General features: G+C 35.4%; 1 protein-coding gene across 2 annotated transcripts in view; it reads right to left on the reverse strand.

Moving 5' to 3' along the window:
* Nucleotides 1-3,162: 3,162 nt before the first annotated feature.
* The window catches only part of LOC140750240 (uncharacterized), a 343,727-nt gene continuing 328,366 nt past the window's right edge, over nucleotides 3,163-18,523 (reverse strand). The window contains exons 1-5 of one of the 2 annotated variants that reach the window (XM_073083675.1): nucleotides 8,663-8,723; nucleotides 7,269-7,360; nucleotides 5,972-6,191; nucleotides 5,268-5,543; nucleotides 3,163-3,373 (exon numbers count right to left, since the gene is read on the reverse strand). In XM_073083675.1, the coding sequence (XP_072939776.1) occupies nucleotides 3,194-3,373; nucleotides 5,268-5,543; nucleotides 5,972-6,191; nucleotides 7,269-7,360; nucleotides 8,663-8,695 (801 nt within the window). In that variant the 5' untranslated portion in view covers nucleotides 8,696-8,723 and the 3' untranslated portion in view covers nucleotides 3,163-3,193. Of the gene's footprint in view, nucleotides 3,374-5,267; nucleotides 5,544-5,971; nucleotides 6,192-7,268; nucleotides 7,361-8,662; nucleotides 8,724-18,523 lie in introns of those variants that run through there. The other variant, XM_073083674.1, reaches the window with a different exon arrangement.

Below are 18,523 nucleotides of genomic sequence, written 5' to 3' on the forward strand. Positions count from 1 at the left end.
GTATTATTACTGTACCAGTTTCCCGTGTATAAAGTAAGAAATTGCACGCCGAAATTATCTGTTTGTAAGTTTTATTCGCATGTAAATAAATAACAAGCACACACAAAGAGTTTAAAAGCTTACCTGCAGACATTTTTTCACTATCTCGCCGGTTACCATCACGTCTTTTATTATTTCATTCACACGATCTTTTATTTTGTTCATACGTTCCTCGAAAGCTGTTTCAACTTCTTGGGCTTTAGTCTTGACTTTTTGCACCCAAACTGCTAGTTTCTTTTTGGTATTACTTGCTACATTTTTAATGGATTCCCACGCATGGTTAGCCGTGTTCTTAATATTGTTCCAGATATCACCAAGGCTAAGCCTTTGATGATCGTATTTAATACTTGCCAGTTCATATCTTAGTGCACTCGATATATCAGATATTTCTTTAGCTTGATGTTCCTTAAAAAAAGTTTACTTTTTATGTGATCATGGACAACATATTTTATATGCTGTAATAGTGTGTAAGGGAAAATTACTTTACCTGAGACCAAATTAGAAATATGACAAGATATATCGCACGCATCTTGCCTTCATAAAACAAAGTGTTTTTGTAAAAAGCGACCTACCACGTTTATTTCGGTTTCATTTATGATGCGAATCATTTTATCGATTCTGTGTTAAATACTTAAACTAATCAGATCCACTTGAAATATCATAAATAAATAACTTTGCTAGCTTACTATCTTTGTGTGCCTTTCTATAAAGTATTAAGTGTTAATCAAGTGATTTTGATTATATGTCAATATTTACTTATCGCAGGTTCAGTGTGTTGTCAAGTGCTTCATAGTTAAAATGCACTAAAATCCTAGGATATAATTACAAGTAGGCAATCATAGCATATTCATTTATGTACGGACCTAGGGTGTCATCGTGACTTTTATTATTACTTATATAACAAGCAGTAAAAGCGTAGTGGTTAGAACTTATTCTCTGAATCGGGGCTTGAGGTTCGAAGCCTCTGCGATTTTTCAACATTACGAGCGTATTGAAAAATTATCATTTGCTTAATCAGTGAAGAAAAATGTCGTGAATGAGAGGATTTAAACAATTCTCAAGTGTGTTAAAATACCAAGCCACACTTGGTCAGCGGAGACTAATTGCCCAGCAGTGGTATAATAATCGCTTCTCTAGAAGGCGAGTTACACATTTTATTATTTTAAATTTAAAACAATCATGCAGTATATGATAGCGACGTTACAACGATGAATGGTTTGCATACATGTTTATAAACGATATATTAAGATTTTTGTTAAATTGCACATGTAATTTATTATGTTGCAGATTTCAGGTTGGACCGGTTTGTTCCAAGTATTATAAAGGTAATTAATATTTATTCACATTGCTGTGTCCTTAACAATGTTTAAATTAATAACTCCGATTAACTGAAGATGTTTGTCCCGTCTTGTCATGCCATTGTATTGTATACGATATTATAGTGCGGCGACATCAGGAAAATAATATTCAAAGAATTATTGTAGTGTGCGGGGTTCGTAACTTAAGTTAATTTTTTGAAGACTGTAGAACCTTCTACTAATTTAATAATTGGCCAACCCCGAGGGATCCGTACCACAAAAAAAAACTTTTTTTTTTATTTTCTAGTATTTGTTATTATAGCAGGCATTGAAATACATACATTGCGTAAATTTGAAGTGTCTATCTATTGCGGTTCCAGAAATAGAGTCCTGTAACAGACGGACAGACGGACGGACGGACGGACGGACATACGGACATACGGACATACGGACAGACGGACAGACGGTCAGACGAACAGACAGGGGAGTCTTAGTAATAAGGTTCCGTTTTACCCTTTGGGTACGGAACCCTAAAAAAGTCAGAGACATAACGAGAGATTCCAACTAAGTCAGACGTGCTTAGGAATAGGACGCATCTGTGAGTTCGGTGACCGACCTAAGGTAGGACTTCAATCCTATCTGGTTGATAACAAATGTCCGAGTGTGACAGTGGCTACTTACTATTAAGAGGTCTATTTGTTAATTTGTAATTTCTATGTTATCATACTAAAAAGACTTGAACTAGCGGTGTAGTTTGATGGCCTTTGAAATTGTGGTTCTAGATTGTTATTTCCAAATGTCTACTTGTCATTTTGTACCAACCTTCCTCCCAAGAAGTTACTTATCAATGATTATTGTTTGTATTAAAATAATATTATTGCTTAGGTTACCAATAAATAATAAATCGTTAGGTAAACATACTTGTCTGAGAGTTTTACGCACATAAAGCGAGGTCTATCAATATGCATCATGACGTAAATCTTTTATCATTTCAATGGAGAGGTGCAGAGAGTATTGGTCACGTATCCTGACACGTAGAACGAGAATTTATACGAATTAACTTCAGCTATTATCTTAATAATTAAAAGCTATCATTAAATAAATTACGTCATATATGCTAATATAAATGATATCACTTACTTCCCTAATGCATTTTATTGGTCTCATTAAACCTATAAAATAAACGGCATTTCATTGAGTTACTTAAATATAAACAATAGTAACGATAATTAAATCGAACAGACTATTTATAAAATATTTCAAATATTACAGATACGTAAGTAATTTATCTTGTTTATATTGTCCGAGATGAGACCAATAAAATTGCAATAATATTAATTACATAGCACTTAAAGTTGTTATGTACTTTTGTAAATGTATATATTATGTTATTCATCATCATCATCATCATCATCAGCAACCCATTGCTGTCCCACTGCTGGGCACGGGTCTCCTCTCATAATGAGAAGGATTAGGCCATAGTCCACCACGCTGGCCAAGTGCGTACTGGTAGACTTCACATACCTTTGGTTTTTTTTTATAAATCTCTCAGGTATACATGTTCCCTCACGATGTTTTCCTTCACCGTTCAGCAAGTGATAATTAATTTATAATACGCACATAACTTTGAAAAATCAGAGCGTGCGTGCCTGGGATTTGAACATCGGACCCCTCGATCGAGAGGCCGAGTTATTTAGCCACTAGGCTATCACTGCCCTTGTTATTAGATTGTTATTATAAGAGACAAAATAGTTACCTACTTTTCAAAAGTATGGTGAAAGGTGTTATATAAAAAAAAAAGATAAATACTTTAGTGTATCGTAACTTTATTGGTGTACCAAGTAAATCAAATCAACTTAAGCTTCCACGGAATTTCCAGTGAATGAAGTGAATGAAGAGAAGATGGAAGAAGCTGAGCAGCTGCCGATCTCCATAACGATTCTGGCGGTGCCAACACCGGCGCTGACCAGCTGCGTGCCGGCGCATACATCCAGCGCCGCCGGGAGCGTAGCGATAGCCAGATTGATTCGCGCAATCTGATGGAGGAAAATACGCAATTATATATTGTCGAAACATTGTCGTAAATTACTTTAAATAGGGAAAGATATGGCGATGATTAATGCAGTATGCTCAGGCATACGTAGTATATTATCTATTGAGGAAAATATTTCGTTTTCTCGTAGAACGTTTTTGCCATAATGCATTATGGCAAAAACGTTCCCCGCTGAGGTGTCGCCGTGCGTCGTCATGTCCACGCCTCAACTACGCTGCAGCTGCCTCCCGCCAGCTGCCCGGGAAGCGGAAGACAACGAGGCCAGAGAGGGAAAGCGGGAACCCCCGCATCGAACCCCCTCGCAGTGTGGTGTCCAACCGTGTGGCGGACAAGGATGGCTTTATTAAAGTGGAGGGGAAGAAGAAAAGCCTCCTTGTCGTAACCAATGTGGCACAGCACCGACAGGAGCGGATCATGTACTGCGTCCTGCTGTTCTCGTAACGCTCGTGTATGTCTCGCGGCTTCACTACAACACGAAGCCGTCTGACGTAGTGGAGTACTTGGCGATCAACACCAATACCCGACTGGTGGTCGAGAAGTTGGAGGCGCGTAACGCAGTGAACTTTAGTTCATTTGTTGTACGCGTCCCAACCGAAAAATTGTCGACCTTCCTGAAGGAGGAGCTGTGGCCGAAGGGAGTTGTGTTCCGGAAATTCCGTGGACGGAGAGGACCCCCGGCAGTCACCAGACCCGCGTCTCATGTCGCCGCAAATACGTGATTTAGTTATAAGTATGTATTAATATTTATGTTAGTCTGTAAGGTATATATGATATGGACCTCTGTATTCAATTATACATTTGTATCTTTGTTTATATTGTCTGAAATAAATGATTATTATTATAATTCACGCTGGTGTGTCCTGATTTGAAGTATATTACCTACTAAGATTAAAATTTATAAATAGAATGTACGATTAATAGTCCTATTCGCTGCCAGCATGAAGATAGTATATAGGTATATCCTTATCCTTACTAATATTATAAATTCGAAAGTAACTCTATCTGTCTGTCTGTCTGTATGTCTGTCTGTCTGGTTGTCTCTTCTTTACGCATAAACCACTGAACCGATTTCAATGAAATTTTGTAGAAAGATAGTCTGAGACCCGAGAAAGGACATAGGATAGTTTTTATTCCGGAAATCCCACGGGAAATAGGGATGGCGATCTAAGATCGATTAATCGGAGAATCGATCTTTTGGACCCAAAACATCGATTATTTTAATCGATATGCTTACTAATATTATAAATCCGAAAGTAACTCTGTCTGTCTGTCTGTCTGGTTGTCTCTTCTTCACGCCTAAACCACTGAACCGATTTTAATGAAATTTTGTAGAAAGATATTCTGAGACCCGAAAAAGGACATAGGATTGATTTTCTCCCGGAAATCCCACGGGAACTAGGGATGGCGATCTAAGATCGATTAATCGGAGAATCGATCTTTTGGACCCAAAACATCGATTATTTTAATCGATATTAGTAAGGATTGAATCGTAAACTATGCACTTGATCAAGTGATGATGATGATGATGCAAAGTTGAAGGTACGAATTTTCAGTTTTATGTATGTTAGTATGTTATATTTATTAACGCGGGCGAAGCCTAGGGCAAAAACTAGTGATATAATAAAATATTGACAAAAAACAACAGTGAAATTTCTTTTTGTGCAACTCCTAGTATTGTTGGGAGTTTCAAAATTACAGGACGACTAAATTAAGATATAATATAGATTAAATGATGACCGTTAACCCCTTTTCTTCTTCTTCTACATCTGAGTCTAATTATTCACACGTTAGTATGGATCAGAGAATAGATTCAATAAAATTAAATTAAATAATAAGAAAGGCATATGACAAAGGTAGTGTAAGATACGTTTACTTACCGACAGTCCACTTTGTGATAAGAAGACCGCTCCCTTCATTTCACTTTGTATAGCCACTGTTCCAAGGCAGGTGCCGGCTGCAAGGATGTTTCCGTTGTTCACTTCAGTACACTTCTTCATTTCATCCATAGCGCCGTTGGAAAAGCTCATCGCCTCATTGGAAAGTACCCGAAGGTTTTCTACCATGTCACGTACATCTTTGATGCGCTGGTCAGCACAGGTCTTAGCTTTCGCGGAGGCATCACTGAAAAGAGCGTCGGCTTCTTTTCTGCGTGACTAAAATATAAATGAAATTTTCTTTTAGAAATGAAAAGCTCGTGTGCCAACTACTTAATTTGTTGTTGATTTTTAGATTTTTTTGAGGCATGTACTTGTAATAGTAATCAACGTCCTAGTAGCAGTTAATACTTTTTTGAATATATGTTTAATGCACGTTTCACAGACGACAAATTTAACTAGTATCGAAGATTACAATGATTCCTTTTTAAAACGCGATTTTGCTCCTGCTTACTTATTACTATTATACTATTTTTGTTGTTAGAAGCCAATAACATAGCAAAATCTACTTTTGTACAACTATTTTTTATTTAAAAACATATAAGATAGCAAAATCGTTGTTTTCCTCACATGTCGCCACAGACTAGTTTCGTTGAGATGGCAAAAAATTTAGCATAGCTCAAATAATTTACAATACGATCACATACATCAATGCATACTCTGACCGCTGCTCCTGCACCGGTAAACTTATCGGTGACTTTGGTAACTGCATCGGTGACACGGTCTCTCAGGCTCTGCATGTCTTTTGCGATTTTCTCCGCATACAGTTTGGCTTGGTTCTGGAGACCATCAGTAAATGTGCTGATAGCGGTCATTGCCTGCTGCGCGGACGCTTGGAGGTTCTGAAGTAACTCTTCTACGAGTCTTCTGCAAGGAAATTACGGTTTTACACTGATTTCCTATTTATAATATAAAACGGGAGACAAGCTTGCAATGCACCTGATGATAAGTCGTCGCGTATGGGCATCAGTAATTAATCCTTAATAGCACTTAGTCCAACTTGAGCTGGACCACAGATGCATTGCTCCTCATGAGGACTAAGTGGAAACGCGTATATACATAATACGCGTATCAGTTATCTCTATCTGGTTTGAATGTTGTTTCGAACCAGAATACAGCAGCGCAAAATACCCCTGTTAGTATATTAGGCAGTAAAAAGATGTGGTGGTCCCTTCAGAATAGGTCCCTTTCGCATTATTTTGGTATATTTAAGGAATATAATGAGGCAACTTATAAATATGAGGTGAAACCAAAAATATTCATAAATGTCCTTAAAAGTATTTATGGACATTTATGATTCAATCTCAACATATCATCGTTTTGGAAGATGTTTATATGAAAAAAAAAAACAACCTTGCAACAAACAGACTAAAAAACAATCAGAATACCAACATCAGATTCAGAAAGAGGTATTCAACGCATGTTTCGCGTTTAGCTGATAATAAAACTACTTCTATTTAAAAGATTACTTCACAATTATTAATAGATTTATTAAGATTCGTTCAAGGATTTATCATAAATTCAAATATTTGCAGCATTGTTACTATCTGGACCAAGTTGAAACGTAACCACAAAACAATAATATGAGTTGTGGTTTTCCATGTGCCGTTTAGCTTGTTTAAAGTGTATCAGATGACTTTTGACTTGTAACGGCATATCATAATACGTCCATGTTATTGAAATATTTATCATATCATCCCAGAAAAGTTCGGATCTAAATTAGTATTTTTTCCTGGTACATTTGGGTTTTTTCCATACCTATTTATAGGTACCTAACCATTTTAATCTTTTAAAAACTGAGAAACAATTACTAATATTTAACATAAATAAGCCATTAACGAAGATTGAAATTGTTATTGTAAAACTTATTATTTATAGCAGTTCCGCAAGGTTTTTGTGTAATAAACTATACGATGCAGTTTAAAAATAGCAACATTGTCCAACCTGGTATTTCCCAAGATATCAACTTCGCGTTTCTGACGCAATGCCACAGCATGCTGGTCCAGGTTGGAAGGGCTTCCCAAAGAGATGCATACCTAGAAAAAAAATAAAGTGGTAAAAATAAAGGTATAAAAAAGGTAATATTAAAACGAGAGACTGCAAATAAAAGTTTTAAATGACAAAAATAATTAATTAACGAAAACCCCTTTTAGTCGCCTCTTACGACAGACAGGGGATATCGTAGCCCTATTCTGGTCTCGGAACTACAGGGACAATATTTGAGCGACCTAATATTTGTTTAAGTGCATTTTATTTTAAATGAAGTGTTTCGAATACAAAAACCACTTTAAAAATTATATAATAAAACATAGTAACATTTATATTAATATAATATAAAATTGTATAAACGTGATCATGAATAAAGGTTAGGTCTGAATTCCTACGGAGTGTACCCACCCGCTCGCAGGGCGCTAGCGCACCCTGCTCGCTTTGTTTTGTGGTTTTATATTGTCCTAACCTAACCAATTCAATTGGAAAAATCGAATCTATCTTAATATTTAAGTTGCTCTAACTCTCTGTATTTCCAGTCGCTCACTTAGTAATGTAGTCACACGGATAGAATTTTAATATCTGAAATGGATTAATTCCACTTTTTGTAAGCTCGTTCTGGATTTTATTATTGATCAATATTCGTCGTTAGTTTAGTTAATTTTTCGCTTACTCATTCATAGTGCTCAAATTATTAAAAGAGTATGTCATTATCAGACGCTGTTTTGTTTTTATTCGATCGTTCCATAATTCCTCTTAAAAAATAAAGGTGTTAGAACTCAGAGTCCAGACCGTATATGCAGCGTCTCTACTTAGTCCTTTGGAGTAGCAAAGCATATGCCGTCGTAGCCTCAATTAGGATTCCCTATGTGCGTTCAGGTATTATAGACGTCTACCATATGGATGGCAGCTACCATTTACCATCAGATGAAACGCGTGTAAAAACGGTAAAATAATATGTATAATGAACGATATACACGATAATATAAACATTGACATAACGTTGGAGTTTTTGTCAAAATTCCTCTCGGTTTGAAAATTAATTATAAAACATTTTTTTTATTTATACCGATTTTAATGTCAATGATATTGTTTAAAAAAAAGCTCCAGTTTAATGCCACTTTTATGAAGATACTAGCTGACCCGTTTTTAAATGTTAAGGGTGAACAATCCTTATCACTTTGGGGTATGAAAAAGAGATAGTAGCCGATTCTCAAACCTACTGAACATGCATATAAAATTTGGTGAAAATCGGTAAAGCCGTTTCAGAGGAATACGGTTACTAACATTGTGACACGAGAATTTTATATATAAGATTTAAATGTGTATTTAAAAAATATTCGACTTACCAGACCCAATAACAGTAAAGCAACGAACTTCATTTTTAAGATTTTTTTCACAAAAAACGGTAATGCACAGTGTGAAGACTATGATATTTGGGTAGAATCTATGGTTTTTATAGTACATTGTTACAAAATGCAATCATTCAGAACAAACAGATTTATCTTATCACATGCATAGGATTCTGGGTAAACAATGTTGGGACAAACACCATAGTCTTAGCTTGGGATTGCGTCGTTCAATTTGCGCAATAATTAACTAATTGCGTTAATAATTATCTTTTTTATTGCTTTCAGTGTAAAGAAAAGAGTTTTAGAATCTAGAACGGATTTTATGTTCTAGAACAGTTTAATTTATATTTTACTAGCTGACACGGCAAACGTTGTGTTGCTATATAAATAAAAAAATGTTAAGGGTGAACAACCCTTATCACTTAGGGGTATGAAAAATAGATAGTAGTCGATTCACAGACCTACTAAATATGCATATAAAATTTGGTAAAAATCGGTAAAGCCGTTTCGGAGAAGTACGGTAACTAACATTGAGAGTAGACACGAGAATTTTATATATAAGACGAGCTTTTGCCCGCGGCTTCGCTCGCGTTACAAAGTTATATTTTCATCCCCTATTTTATCCCCTTGGGGGTAGAATTGATCAAAATCCTTTCTTAGCGGATGCGTACGTCATAACATCTACCTGCATGCCAAAGGAGAATGCCCATTCTTGGTACTGATTTTTCTCATGCGTCAAAATGAAAGTAATATTAAAATTATTTTTTGATATTTTTACATAATTTGTCGATCAGAATAGTTTCTTTGGACAGGGGATTCCATTTAAGATAAAATAAGACAAAATGTTGATTGTTGTTCTTAAAAATTAAAATGGCGGTATTTTATTCTCGGAGTTCATTATTTTAGGTTTTTAGGATTATTTTAGGTTTTCTTACCTACTACCTTTAAAAGTAAATGGAATATGTTAATAGAACTATGTAGTGTATTAGTAAGTACGCTCATAATTAGACACTAAACATAGATACGAGTACTAGTACGAGTACTGGTATGGCGTGCGGTATTGGTACGCATCTGGCGACATCGAGTAACTGTCAGTTGATCTAGTACGTCACTCTTAGTGTGGACGCCGTGCGGGTAGGACGGTAGTGGATCGATTTGCATTATATTTGTACTAACCGAACCAGTACAAACTACATTATAGGTACCTACTATCAGTTAAAGCCGACCATCAATCTATCGTTGGATATTTTCCAATTTGAGGTTATGTAACATTTCGGTAAGTAACTTCAGAACCCGGGTGCTGATCTAAAAAATAATTATTGGTATTTGGTTAATTATTACATCGTCCACAACAAGTTTCAATTTGATGCAATTCTGGACGGCGGTCCATACTTTCATGGGCATTGTCCTTTCAGCCCGATCCGTCCAGTGGTTTGGGCTGTGTGTTGATAGATCACTATGTCAGTTGAGTTATATATATTTAGATTACAAACTTTTATTATTTTGTCTTAATCCATACATGTACGTAGGTACATATGTATGGATCTATATCGCAACTAAATTTTTAACCAGTTAATCTCCACCGATTGAGCTGAAATTTTGTGCACATTTGGATATTTATTTATGATTAGATGAATGACGTCATTCCCTCTTATCCCCTTTGTGCCCTCCCACGTTATGAGCATCAAATGATAAGGATTTCTGAGAAGAATATGAAAAATAAAATGACGTAAAAAAACAGTTTACAAACTTTTTTGACAAGCCTAATTTTTTCACGAAATTTATTCGACTTTCTGTATTATACTTTATATATAAGACGATATATCTTACGTTAACGAATATTTATTTGTATGATCGTTTATAATTATGACCAGTTGGCAGTTAAAATTTTTAAGTGCTATAAACAGCTTGATTTTCCTACCTACAACAACCTGTACCTACCTACGCTATTGGAAGTTACATCAAAATAAATATAACTTTTACTAAGAATACCACAGGTTGTCCAAGGTAAATTGAAAACCTCTTTTATTAAATTATAGATTCAAGCAATTTTCTTAGGAAAGGCAAATTCGAATTCCATGTAATTTCTATAGTATTTAACAAGGAAAATTAAAAGAAATACTTATATTTTCGTATATTTAATTAATTGAATACATTAAGTCTTAAAGCGTTGATTATACGTGACAACAGGAAAATCCAATAATTATATTTTAAGATAGTAACAACCAACGCAACCATGCCTATTACTTTCAATCTTATCTACCTTCTGTCTTTTTTATAATATAGGAGTGGAAGACGAGCACGCCGTCCACTTGGTGGTAAGTGGCTACTGCCGCCCATGGACATCTTAGCCTGAAACCTGTTAGTTAGAGGTCTCCTGTCAGAATTGCGTTTTGGTAGACTTCATACTTTTAACTAGATCAAAAACCTGAGTGCTTAGAAATATAACTACGTCATTCCCACAATTTAGACGAATATAATGAGCACACAAAATTGTTTTCAAAGATGTAGGTAACTAGGTATGTTAACTTATAAGTCCAAACCCATTAATGTCCCACTGCTGGGCACGGATCTCCTCTTAGCCGTGGCGAATTGGCAGACTTCACACACTTTTGAGAATATTTTTTTAAGATCTGTCAATAAGAGGTACGTGCCTGACTTAGATGAGTAAAATACATAGATTGATTACTGCTAACAAAAAGTGTACTCATTTTTGAGAAAAGATAAAAACAGATAAAATCATCCTTCTGTGGCTTCATTCTACTTTAAGGTGGTGAAGTATCTTTCTATTTTCCTTATCAAAGGTTTAAATCTCGGACTCCCCGATTGAAAGGCCGAGTTTTAACCACTAGGCTACCATTGCTCATAGTTCATATTGGCTATTTGAGATTATTCCTTACCTATTTTATAGTAGAATTCATTTTAGGTAAATTATGTTAATTAATACACATTTATCAAAAAATTATACAGGTGCGGTACATAAAAATTGCATCAAATTGTTGGTTGAATTTCGATTAACATTTATCATATATATTTTAATCTATATATTTTGGTTCAATACTCATTAACATTTAAGGATATTTATTTTTTGGAAAGCTGTTGTACGTATTTTAGAAGGTGATTCAGATAAAAAATCAAGTCAAAATTAAATAACCAAAGTTATCGATGATGAAAAAATAATAATTACACAACGAAAATTTTAATTTTGTTTATGAAAAGGGGGATATCAGAAGGGATTTCAGATATACAATATAAGGTATATTCTTCCATAATCATCACCATTTCCAATAATACATATTTATCCACTAAATTTATTACATCTCCATTATAAAAGACTGCAAAAATTAGTTGACAATTCATAAATAAAGCAAGACTGAATATTCCAAAGATATAAAAATAGGAAAAATATTTAATAAGTTACATAAATTATTCATAACAAGGAAATTATGTGGCTTGTATATGAGTCTGGTGTGACGTAACATATTGTTATAACATTTTGAAATGTCAATGAATGCATTTTTTAGTACATCGTCTGCATTTTTGGTGAATAACTTTCCTTGTTTATTTAAATGTTGCCATCTAAGAAAATAAGTATAATGAAGTAGGTTTACATATCAAGGTACTATTATCAATGTATGTACACAAAGTTTGAATGATAAGGTACACCTTCTTTTTTATTATAGAACAACAACATGCAACCTGTAACAAATAAACATGCAATCCCTGATAGCCACATGAAGTGCCACCCATGGTCATTTATAATCAAACTCAAATAGGGTTAAATTCTTACCTGAAATCGTCTACAAGTGCAGTGCCATTAGCGCTTGCATAAAGGTTATATGGGATTGTGGTGGTGCCTTCGGAGTCGAAGCACAATGGGTTTTATTACTATTAGTCTTATGTGGTATAGTCAACGTCAAACTGCTAGTCCGCTGTGAAGTTGAGAGCAGGTGTAGTCATACAATTTGCTATGGCGCGATTCATTTCTATATTCAAATCGGACTAGCAGTTTTACGCGGACAACAAACAGGGCATTACGCCTTTTTAATTTTTTTACATTGTTTACTTTTTATTTAATTAGTTTGGCGTTTCTATAAAGCGATGTAGATGCCGATATATACCAGATAAGAGGTAACCATCATAATCATCAGTGGCAACGCATCTGTGAGCTCTGATTTATATTTTTATTGATATAGTAAACGAGCTTGCAGTCACCATAGTATGTACGTATTCGTCGTCAAGCCGTTATTGTCCTACTTCTGGCATATGTTTATTCTTATATATAACTAGCTGACCCGGCAAACGTTGTGTTGCCATATGAATAAAAAAATGTTAAGGGTGAACAACCCTTATCACCTAGGGGTAAGAAAAATAGATAGCCGATTCTCAGACCTAATGAATATTCATATAAAATTTGGTGAAAATCGGTTAAGCCGTTTCGGAGGAGTACGATAACTAACATTGTGACACGAGAATTTTATATATAAGATGAGAACTTAGGCCATAGTCCACCGTCAAGTGCATGTAGGTTTCCTCGAGACGTTCTCTTTCACATTAAGCTATTAATTAATTTATAATACGCACATATGTTTGAAAATCAGCGGTGCATGACTGGGTTTCGACACTCGGTTCCCGATGAAAGGCCGAGTTTTAACCACTAGGCTATCACTCCTTGTAAGTACTTGTATAGAATAAGCTTACCTAGTTCAAATTTCGATGGTGACGTAATGCAGTGTGAATTTTCAATCTATTTAAAAAAGACTATAATTAAAACAACTTTAATAGAACCTGTCTTCTTCTTTGTCGTGCTACTTTATGAATATTTATTACCTACATAATTATATGCATACCTAAGTGGATACCTGTAATCAATATTATGAATGTTTTCACTAACATTGGATTGCAAATGCGTTTTTCTTGTACGTAGAGGACTGAAGTACCAAGCGAGAATGAAGCCTACCATTGGTAAGTCACTGCCAGCCACGGACATCTGTAATCAATCCCGATAAGATGAGATTCCTATCTGAGGTTTGGTTTTTGCTATAACTATAAATTGGATATAAGCTATAGTGGTGAAACTAACATCTGTATATATGCACAAGTTACTTTATATACCTACCTTCGTAAATAACAGATAACCTCTTCAGTTTCGGACGTCAACTAAACAAACCAATGAATGTACAATTTGGATAATAATCGTAAACACACAAAGCTCGACAAGAAATACATAACAAAGTGTTGCAGTCGGGAAATACTTAATAGTTATCATCAGCCTATCTGTAAAATGATGTAATTATTATTGTTTTATATTATTTTATTGGCATTCATTAGTACCTAATCAACCCCGGATAGAATTAGACACGGGAAAAAAGTCCTACCTAAGTTCGTCTCTCAAGGTCGGCGGAATTATACCTCAGGACAACATTGGAACCCCTTTACCTCATTCTTCAAATCAGAACACAACGTTGAAATATTTTTTCCAGCTATGTACCTTTTTTATATAATATAGGAGTAGCAGACGAGCATGCAGTTCACCTGATGGTAAGTGGCTACTGCCGCCCATGGACATCTGTAATCAACCCCAGATACGATTAGATATTCCAATCTGAGGTCGGTCACAGATGCGCCGCTACCAATGAGAACTAAGCTGGAACACCTCGGAAAAGTATTTCTGCCTTACCACACCCTTCAAACCAGAACACAGCAACGCTTGACGCTGCTGTTATGAGGCAGAAATAAACCTCATCAAAAATATAGATGGGGTGCTTGATATTTTAAATATTACAATCATTCTATTGGCAACTGTCTATAAGAGGATAGTTATGAACCACAGTAAAATGCACCTCACCATCGATTGTTCTATTAATAACTTAAATTTTATTATAATTTTATTCTGAGGCGATTCATTATGATTGATTGTTCGATCTTCTCCTTTTAGGTTTAATAACGAAACGTATTTCGATTACTGCGATAGGTAGTATTCTACGAGCTGTATGTTCATATTGTTCTTTTGTTGGTCTCATTATATGAAAATATATGTGACGTAATGCAACAATATACCACCACAACTACGATTAATTAAAAGCAGACGAGGCCACGCCAGATGCTGGTTATATTTGCGTAATCATGTAGAATAATTAATCCGCATAATACTAACGTAGCTTATTCATCTTCTATAGAAATCGATGGTACCTAATCGGATTATACTACAAGCGATGTTTGTAGCGATTCAATGAATTCACAATATTTTCCTGCTAATCCGCTTAATTGATATGACTATTATGTATAGCAGTGATAGTCTAGTGATATTATATTTGACAGTTCACGTCAGAGGACTAGGATTCAAATGGTACGCAACTATCACCCCTGAATTTTAATTAACTGTTGTTTTTAATACTACGCCAAATACCCACATGGTAAAGTATTCCTGAAACATGTATTTCAAGGCTGTGTTAAGTGCACAACTTCTAACTTAAATTTAAACTGTGTTATTTGTTTTATAATTGAGAGCTTGTAGAATTAGTAGGTATAGTTCGAACGGTGCGGTACCACCGTCCACCTCTATCGTGAAGGAGTTCTTTTCGATGGAAGAGTGTTGACTTTAGGTAGGCTGTTCTATATGGAATTGTACCATCAGATTTTTTTTTATAATATAAGAGTAGCAGACGAGCATGCAGTCCACCTTATGGTAAGTGGCTACTGCCGCCCATGGACATCTGTAATCAACCCCAGATAGGATTAGATATTCCTACCTGAGGTCGGCCACAGATGCGCCGCTACCCCTGAGGACTAAGCTGGAACGCCTCGGAAAAGTCTGTCTCCCTTACCATACCCTTCAAACCGGAACACAGCAACGCCTAACACTGCTGTTATTAGGTAGAAATATATAGATATATAGATGATCTGCATGCTCGTTTGCTGTCTCTATCTTATTAAACAAACATATACGAGGCCCCTATTCTCATTTGCTAGAGTCCTTAGACTATTTATGTATATGTACTATGTTTCACCACAAATGTAGTGACATTTTGGTGAAACATACCTACCTAGAAAGTGTAATCATAACTCTATTTCTAAGGAAAGAAATTCAATTTATAATTAAGTACTACTGGATGCAGTGACGTGGCGTACCTGAAATGGGCCCTGTAACAACAATTCCTGGGGGCCTCCAAGAAATGATAATATTTTTGTCTTATTTTTAAGTGAACTATACTTGTTGTGAAATTTGTGGATAAGAATTTAACATATTAATACCTACACATAGGGCCCCTGTCGCTTGCGGGTCCCGTATCATTGATACGGCTGACTCAGTGGTAGCTACGCCCCTGATTTCATGCCATACATTATGAGAAATTATAAATGCTTATATATTTTTTCTATTTATTTAGATACAACATCGATTTATCAATAGACATTCCTTAATATTAATATTACAATTTGTTTGGTTCAGTGTGATTCGCCATTACACGTATATACAACACTCACCGTATTATAACTTTACAACGATGTGTAGGTGAATATAACATAGAATAAAAAAAATAAAAAATAGAATATCAAATTAGTAATTTCACATCAAAGTTGGAGTTAAAAAACAAAAGAACTTATTGTAAATGCATGCAAAAATAATTTATAAATTTATCTATGTTATCAGTGTGAAAAATGTCAACATCGCTATTGAAACTGATGTTATTGTAAGATTGCGTTAATCTGTTTAAAGGGGCATGCGACCCTAAAGTCGTTCTACAGTCGCTTAAGGAAAAAACATTGTTGAGTGGGTACCTAGGTATGGACCAGGGTGTCCCTGTAGTTTCGGGACCAGAATAGGGCTACGGTATCCCCTGCCTGTCGTAAGAGGCGACTAAAAGGGGCTTTCGGGGTTGCAAGAGTGGGAGCTCGAACCGCCCGGCTAGCGACCCCGGGAAGGACGGCGGTATGTGTGGTCGCATTCCGTCGTATACACCAGATGGTGTGGTGATATAAACTCACCTGGGCGGAGCCCGACGGGGCAGTGCGCTGAGAGGACTCTGGTCGCGTTCCTTTGGAGATCCCGGAGTCCTCTACGCAGCGTCGAGGACGGCCATCGGGGGGGTTTTAGAGCGGTAAAAGTTCCACATAACCCCGTGTCGCTCCCAGGGCACCGGGTACCTTTTGAAAGTTTCCCCCACGAGAAAAAAAAGGTATGGACCAGGGCACTTTTATATTATTGAGGCTTATACTGAGGCTTAGTAAATCTGGAGATATTAGTAGACCATGAATCAGTTTATGAAGTGTTTTGAGATCATTAATTTTTCGTCTCTTTTTAAGGGATTCTAATTTAAAATAAGAAAGTTTTGTATTATAATCGGCGCAATAGGCACTATTTCAATCTTTGTATGCTAAATACCTAGCAAAATCCCGTTGGACGCGTTCTACTCTTTCGCTACGGACTTTATACGAGGAGTTTCATATCAGAAGATCCGTATTCAAGGCCGCTGCGAATAAGAGATTTATAAAGTGTGAGATATAGCCATTATTGGGTTATTTATATTCTTACGTACTCTTTTTAAGAACCCAAGCATCTTCCACGCACTAGATGTGATCTTGTGATGTGCTGTTATTTACCTGTAATAGAAAAATAGCAAGCTTTCAATTATTAAAATATGCTACTAAATTATGACCGATATATAAATTATGTATATTGTGACACGCGTTCTTACTCATTCGTATTACTGTTTGTTTATTCATATCTATATAAAATAAATCATGTTTAAAGTAATGCAGTATTATCGATTTATTGAACTATTCATTTTGGTTGGGTCTATGTTTAGCGCCTACACAAAAGAATGTAGCATCATAATGTACAAACAAATTTAAACGACAAAGTGTTTATTTGCTATCATGATAGTTCCAGGTTAAATTGTTCCGCAGACTCATTATTCAATATTATCCAAATCATCAATTATTATGTAGTTAATTATACATAGGTGTACTAGAAATAATTGTGTGTTGGCAATTTTAGTTCAGTAAGGTATTTATTTACTTATTAGTATTGGTTGCAATTGCAAAAAAAATATTAACACAACACACTATAATACACGAAATGTAGCTCCAGGTGTGTAGATAGATACATTTATATATTAAAGTTTGTAAATACATTATAATGTTATTTATTTAATATATTTTTTTTTTATTTAACTTCATGATGAATGTTACTATCACAGTACAGTAGCACTACCATGAGTTGGCATAGAAACGCCACTATAGAAATTGTAAATAGAAAACTATTGTCATTTTGCTAGTGAATAACATAACTACTATCGTTACGGTATTTCTTGACAACGTCTGTCAAATTAATGACTCATGGGACCGAATTTGTATGGCAATAGATCATAATGACATTCGCTAGCGATTTGATTTCGATAGGATTTTTACGTTACGAGTGGCTCACACTACGGAATTATAGTTCTACGAGTAACCACCAGAGGCGCTGTACAATTTTTCATACATTTATTTTACGCAGTCGCTAGCGAGTAATACTTTTGTGAACTCATGGTAGTGCTACAGGTCTGTGGTTACTAAGTATATTAATTGCGGAAAAGTGCCTTACAATTTACCAACAATGAAGTCACAATAAATAAAGTTTGCTATAGACAATATATAGGCGTGGCGTGGAATATTATTAGTGGTGGATCCAGGATAATTGTTTCGTTTGGATTGTTGCTTCAATAGAAATAGGTTTGCGATAAAAAATATGTTTTGCTTTCTTGCTGGAAGAACTGAAATACACAGTCTACGAAATAAGTCAAAGTCCATTTTGCCAAAATTTTTTTTGCCCCTACAAATATATGGATAATTTTGGATTATGCTGCTGCACCGCCA

The sequence above is a fragment of the Epargyreus clarus genome, unplaced genomic scaffold (assembly GCF_041222505.1).
Source record: "Epargyreus clarus isolate Ecla_fem2 unplaced genomic scaffold, WU_Ecla_fem_2.2 ptg000019l, whole genome shotgun sequence".
Lineage (NCBI taxonomy): Eukaryota > Metazoa > Arthropoda > Insecta > Lepidoptera > Hesperiidae > Epargyreus > Epargyreus clarus.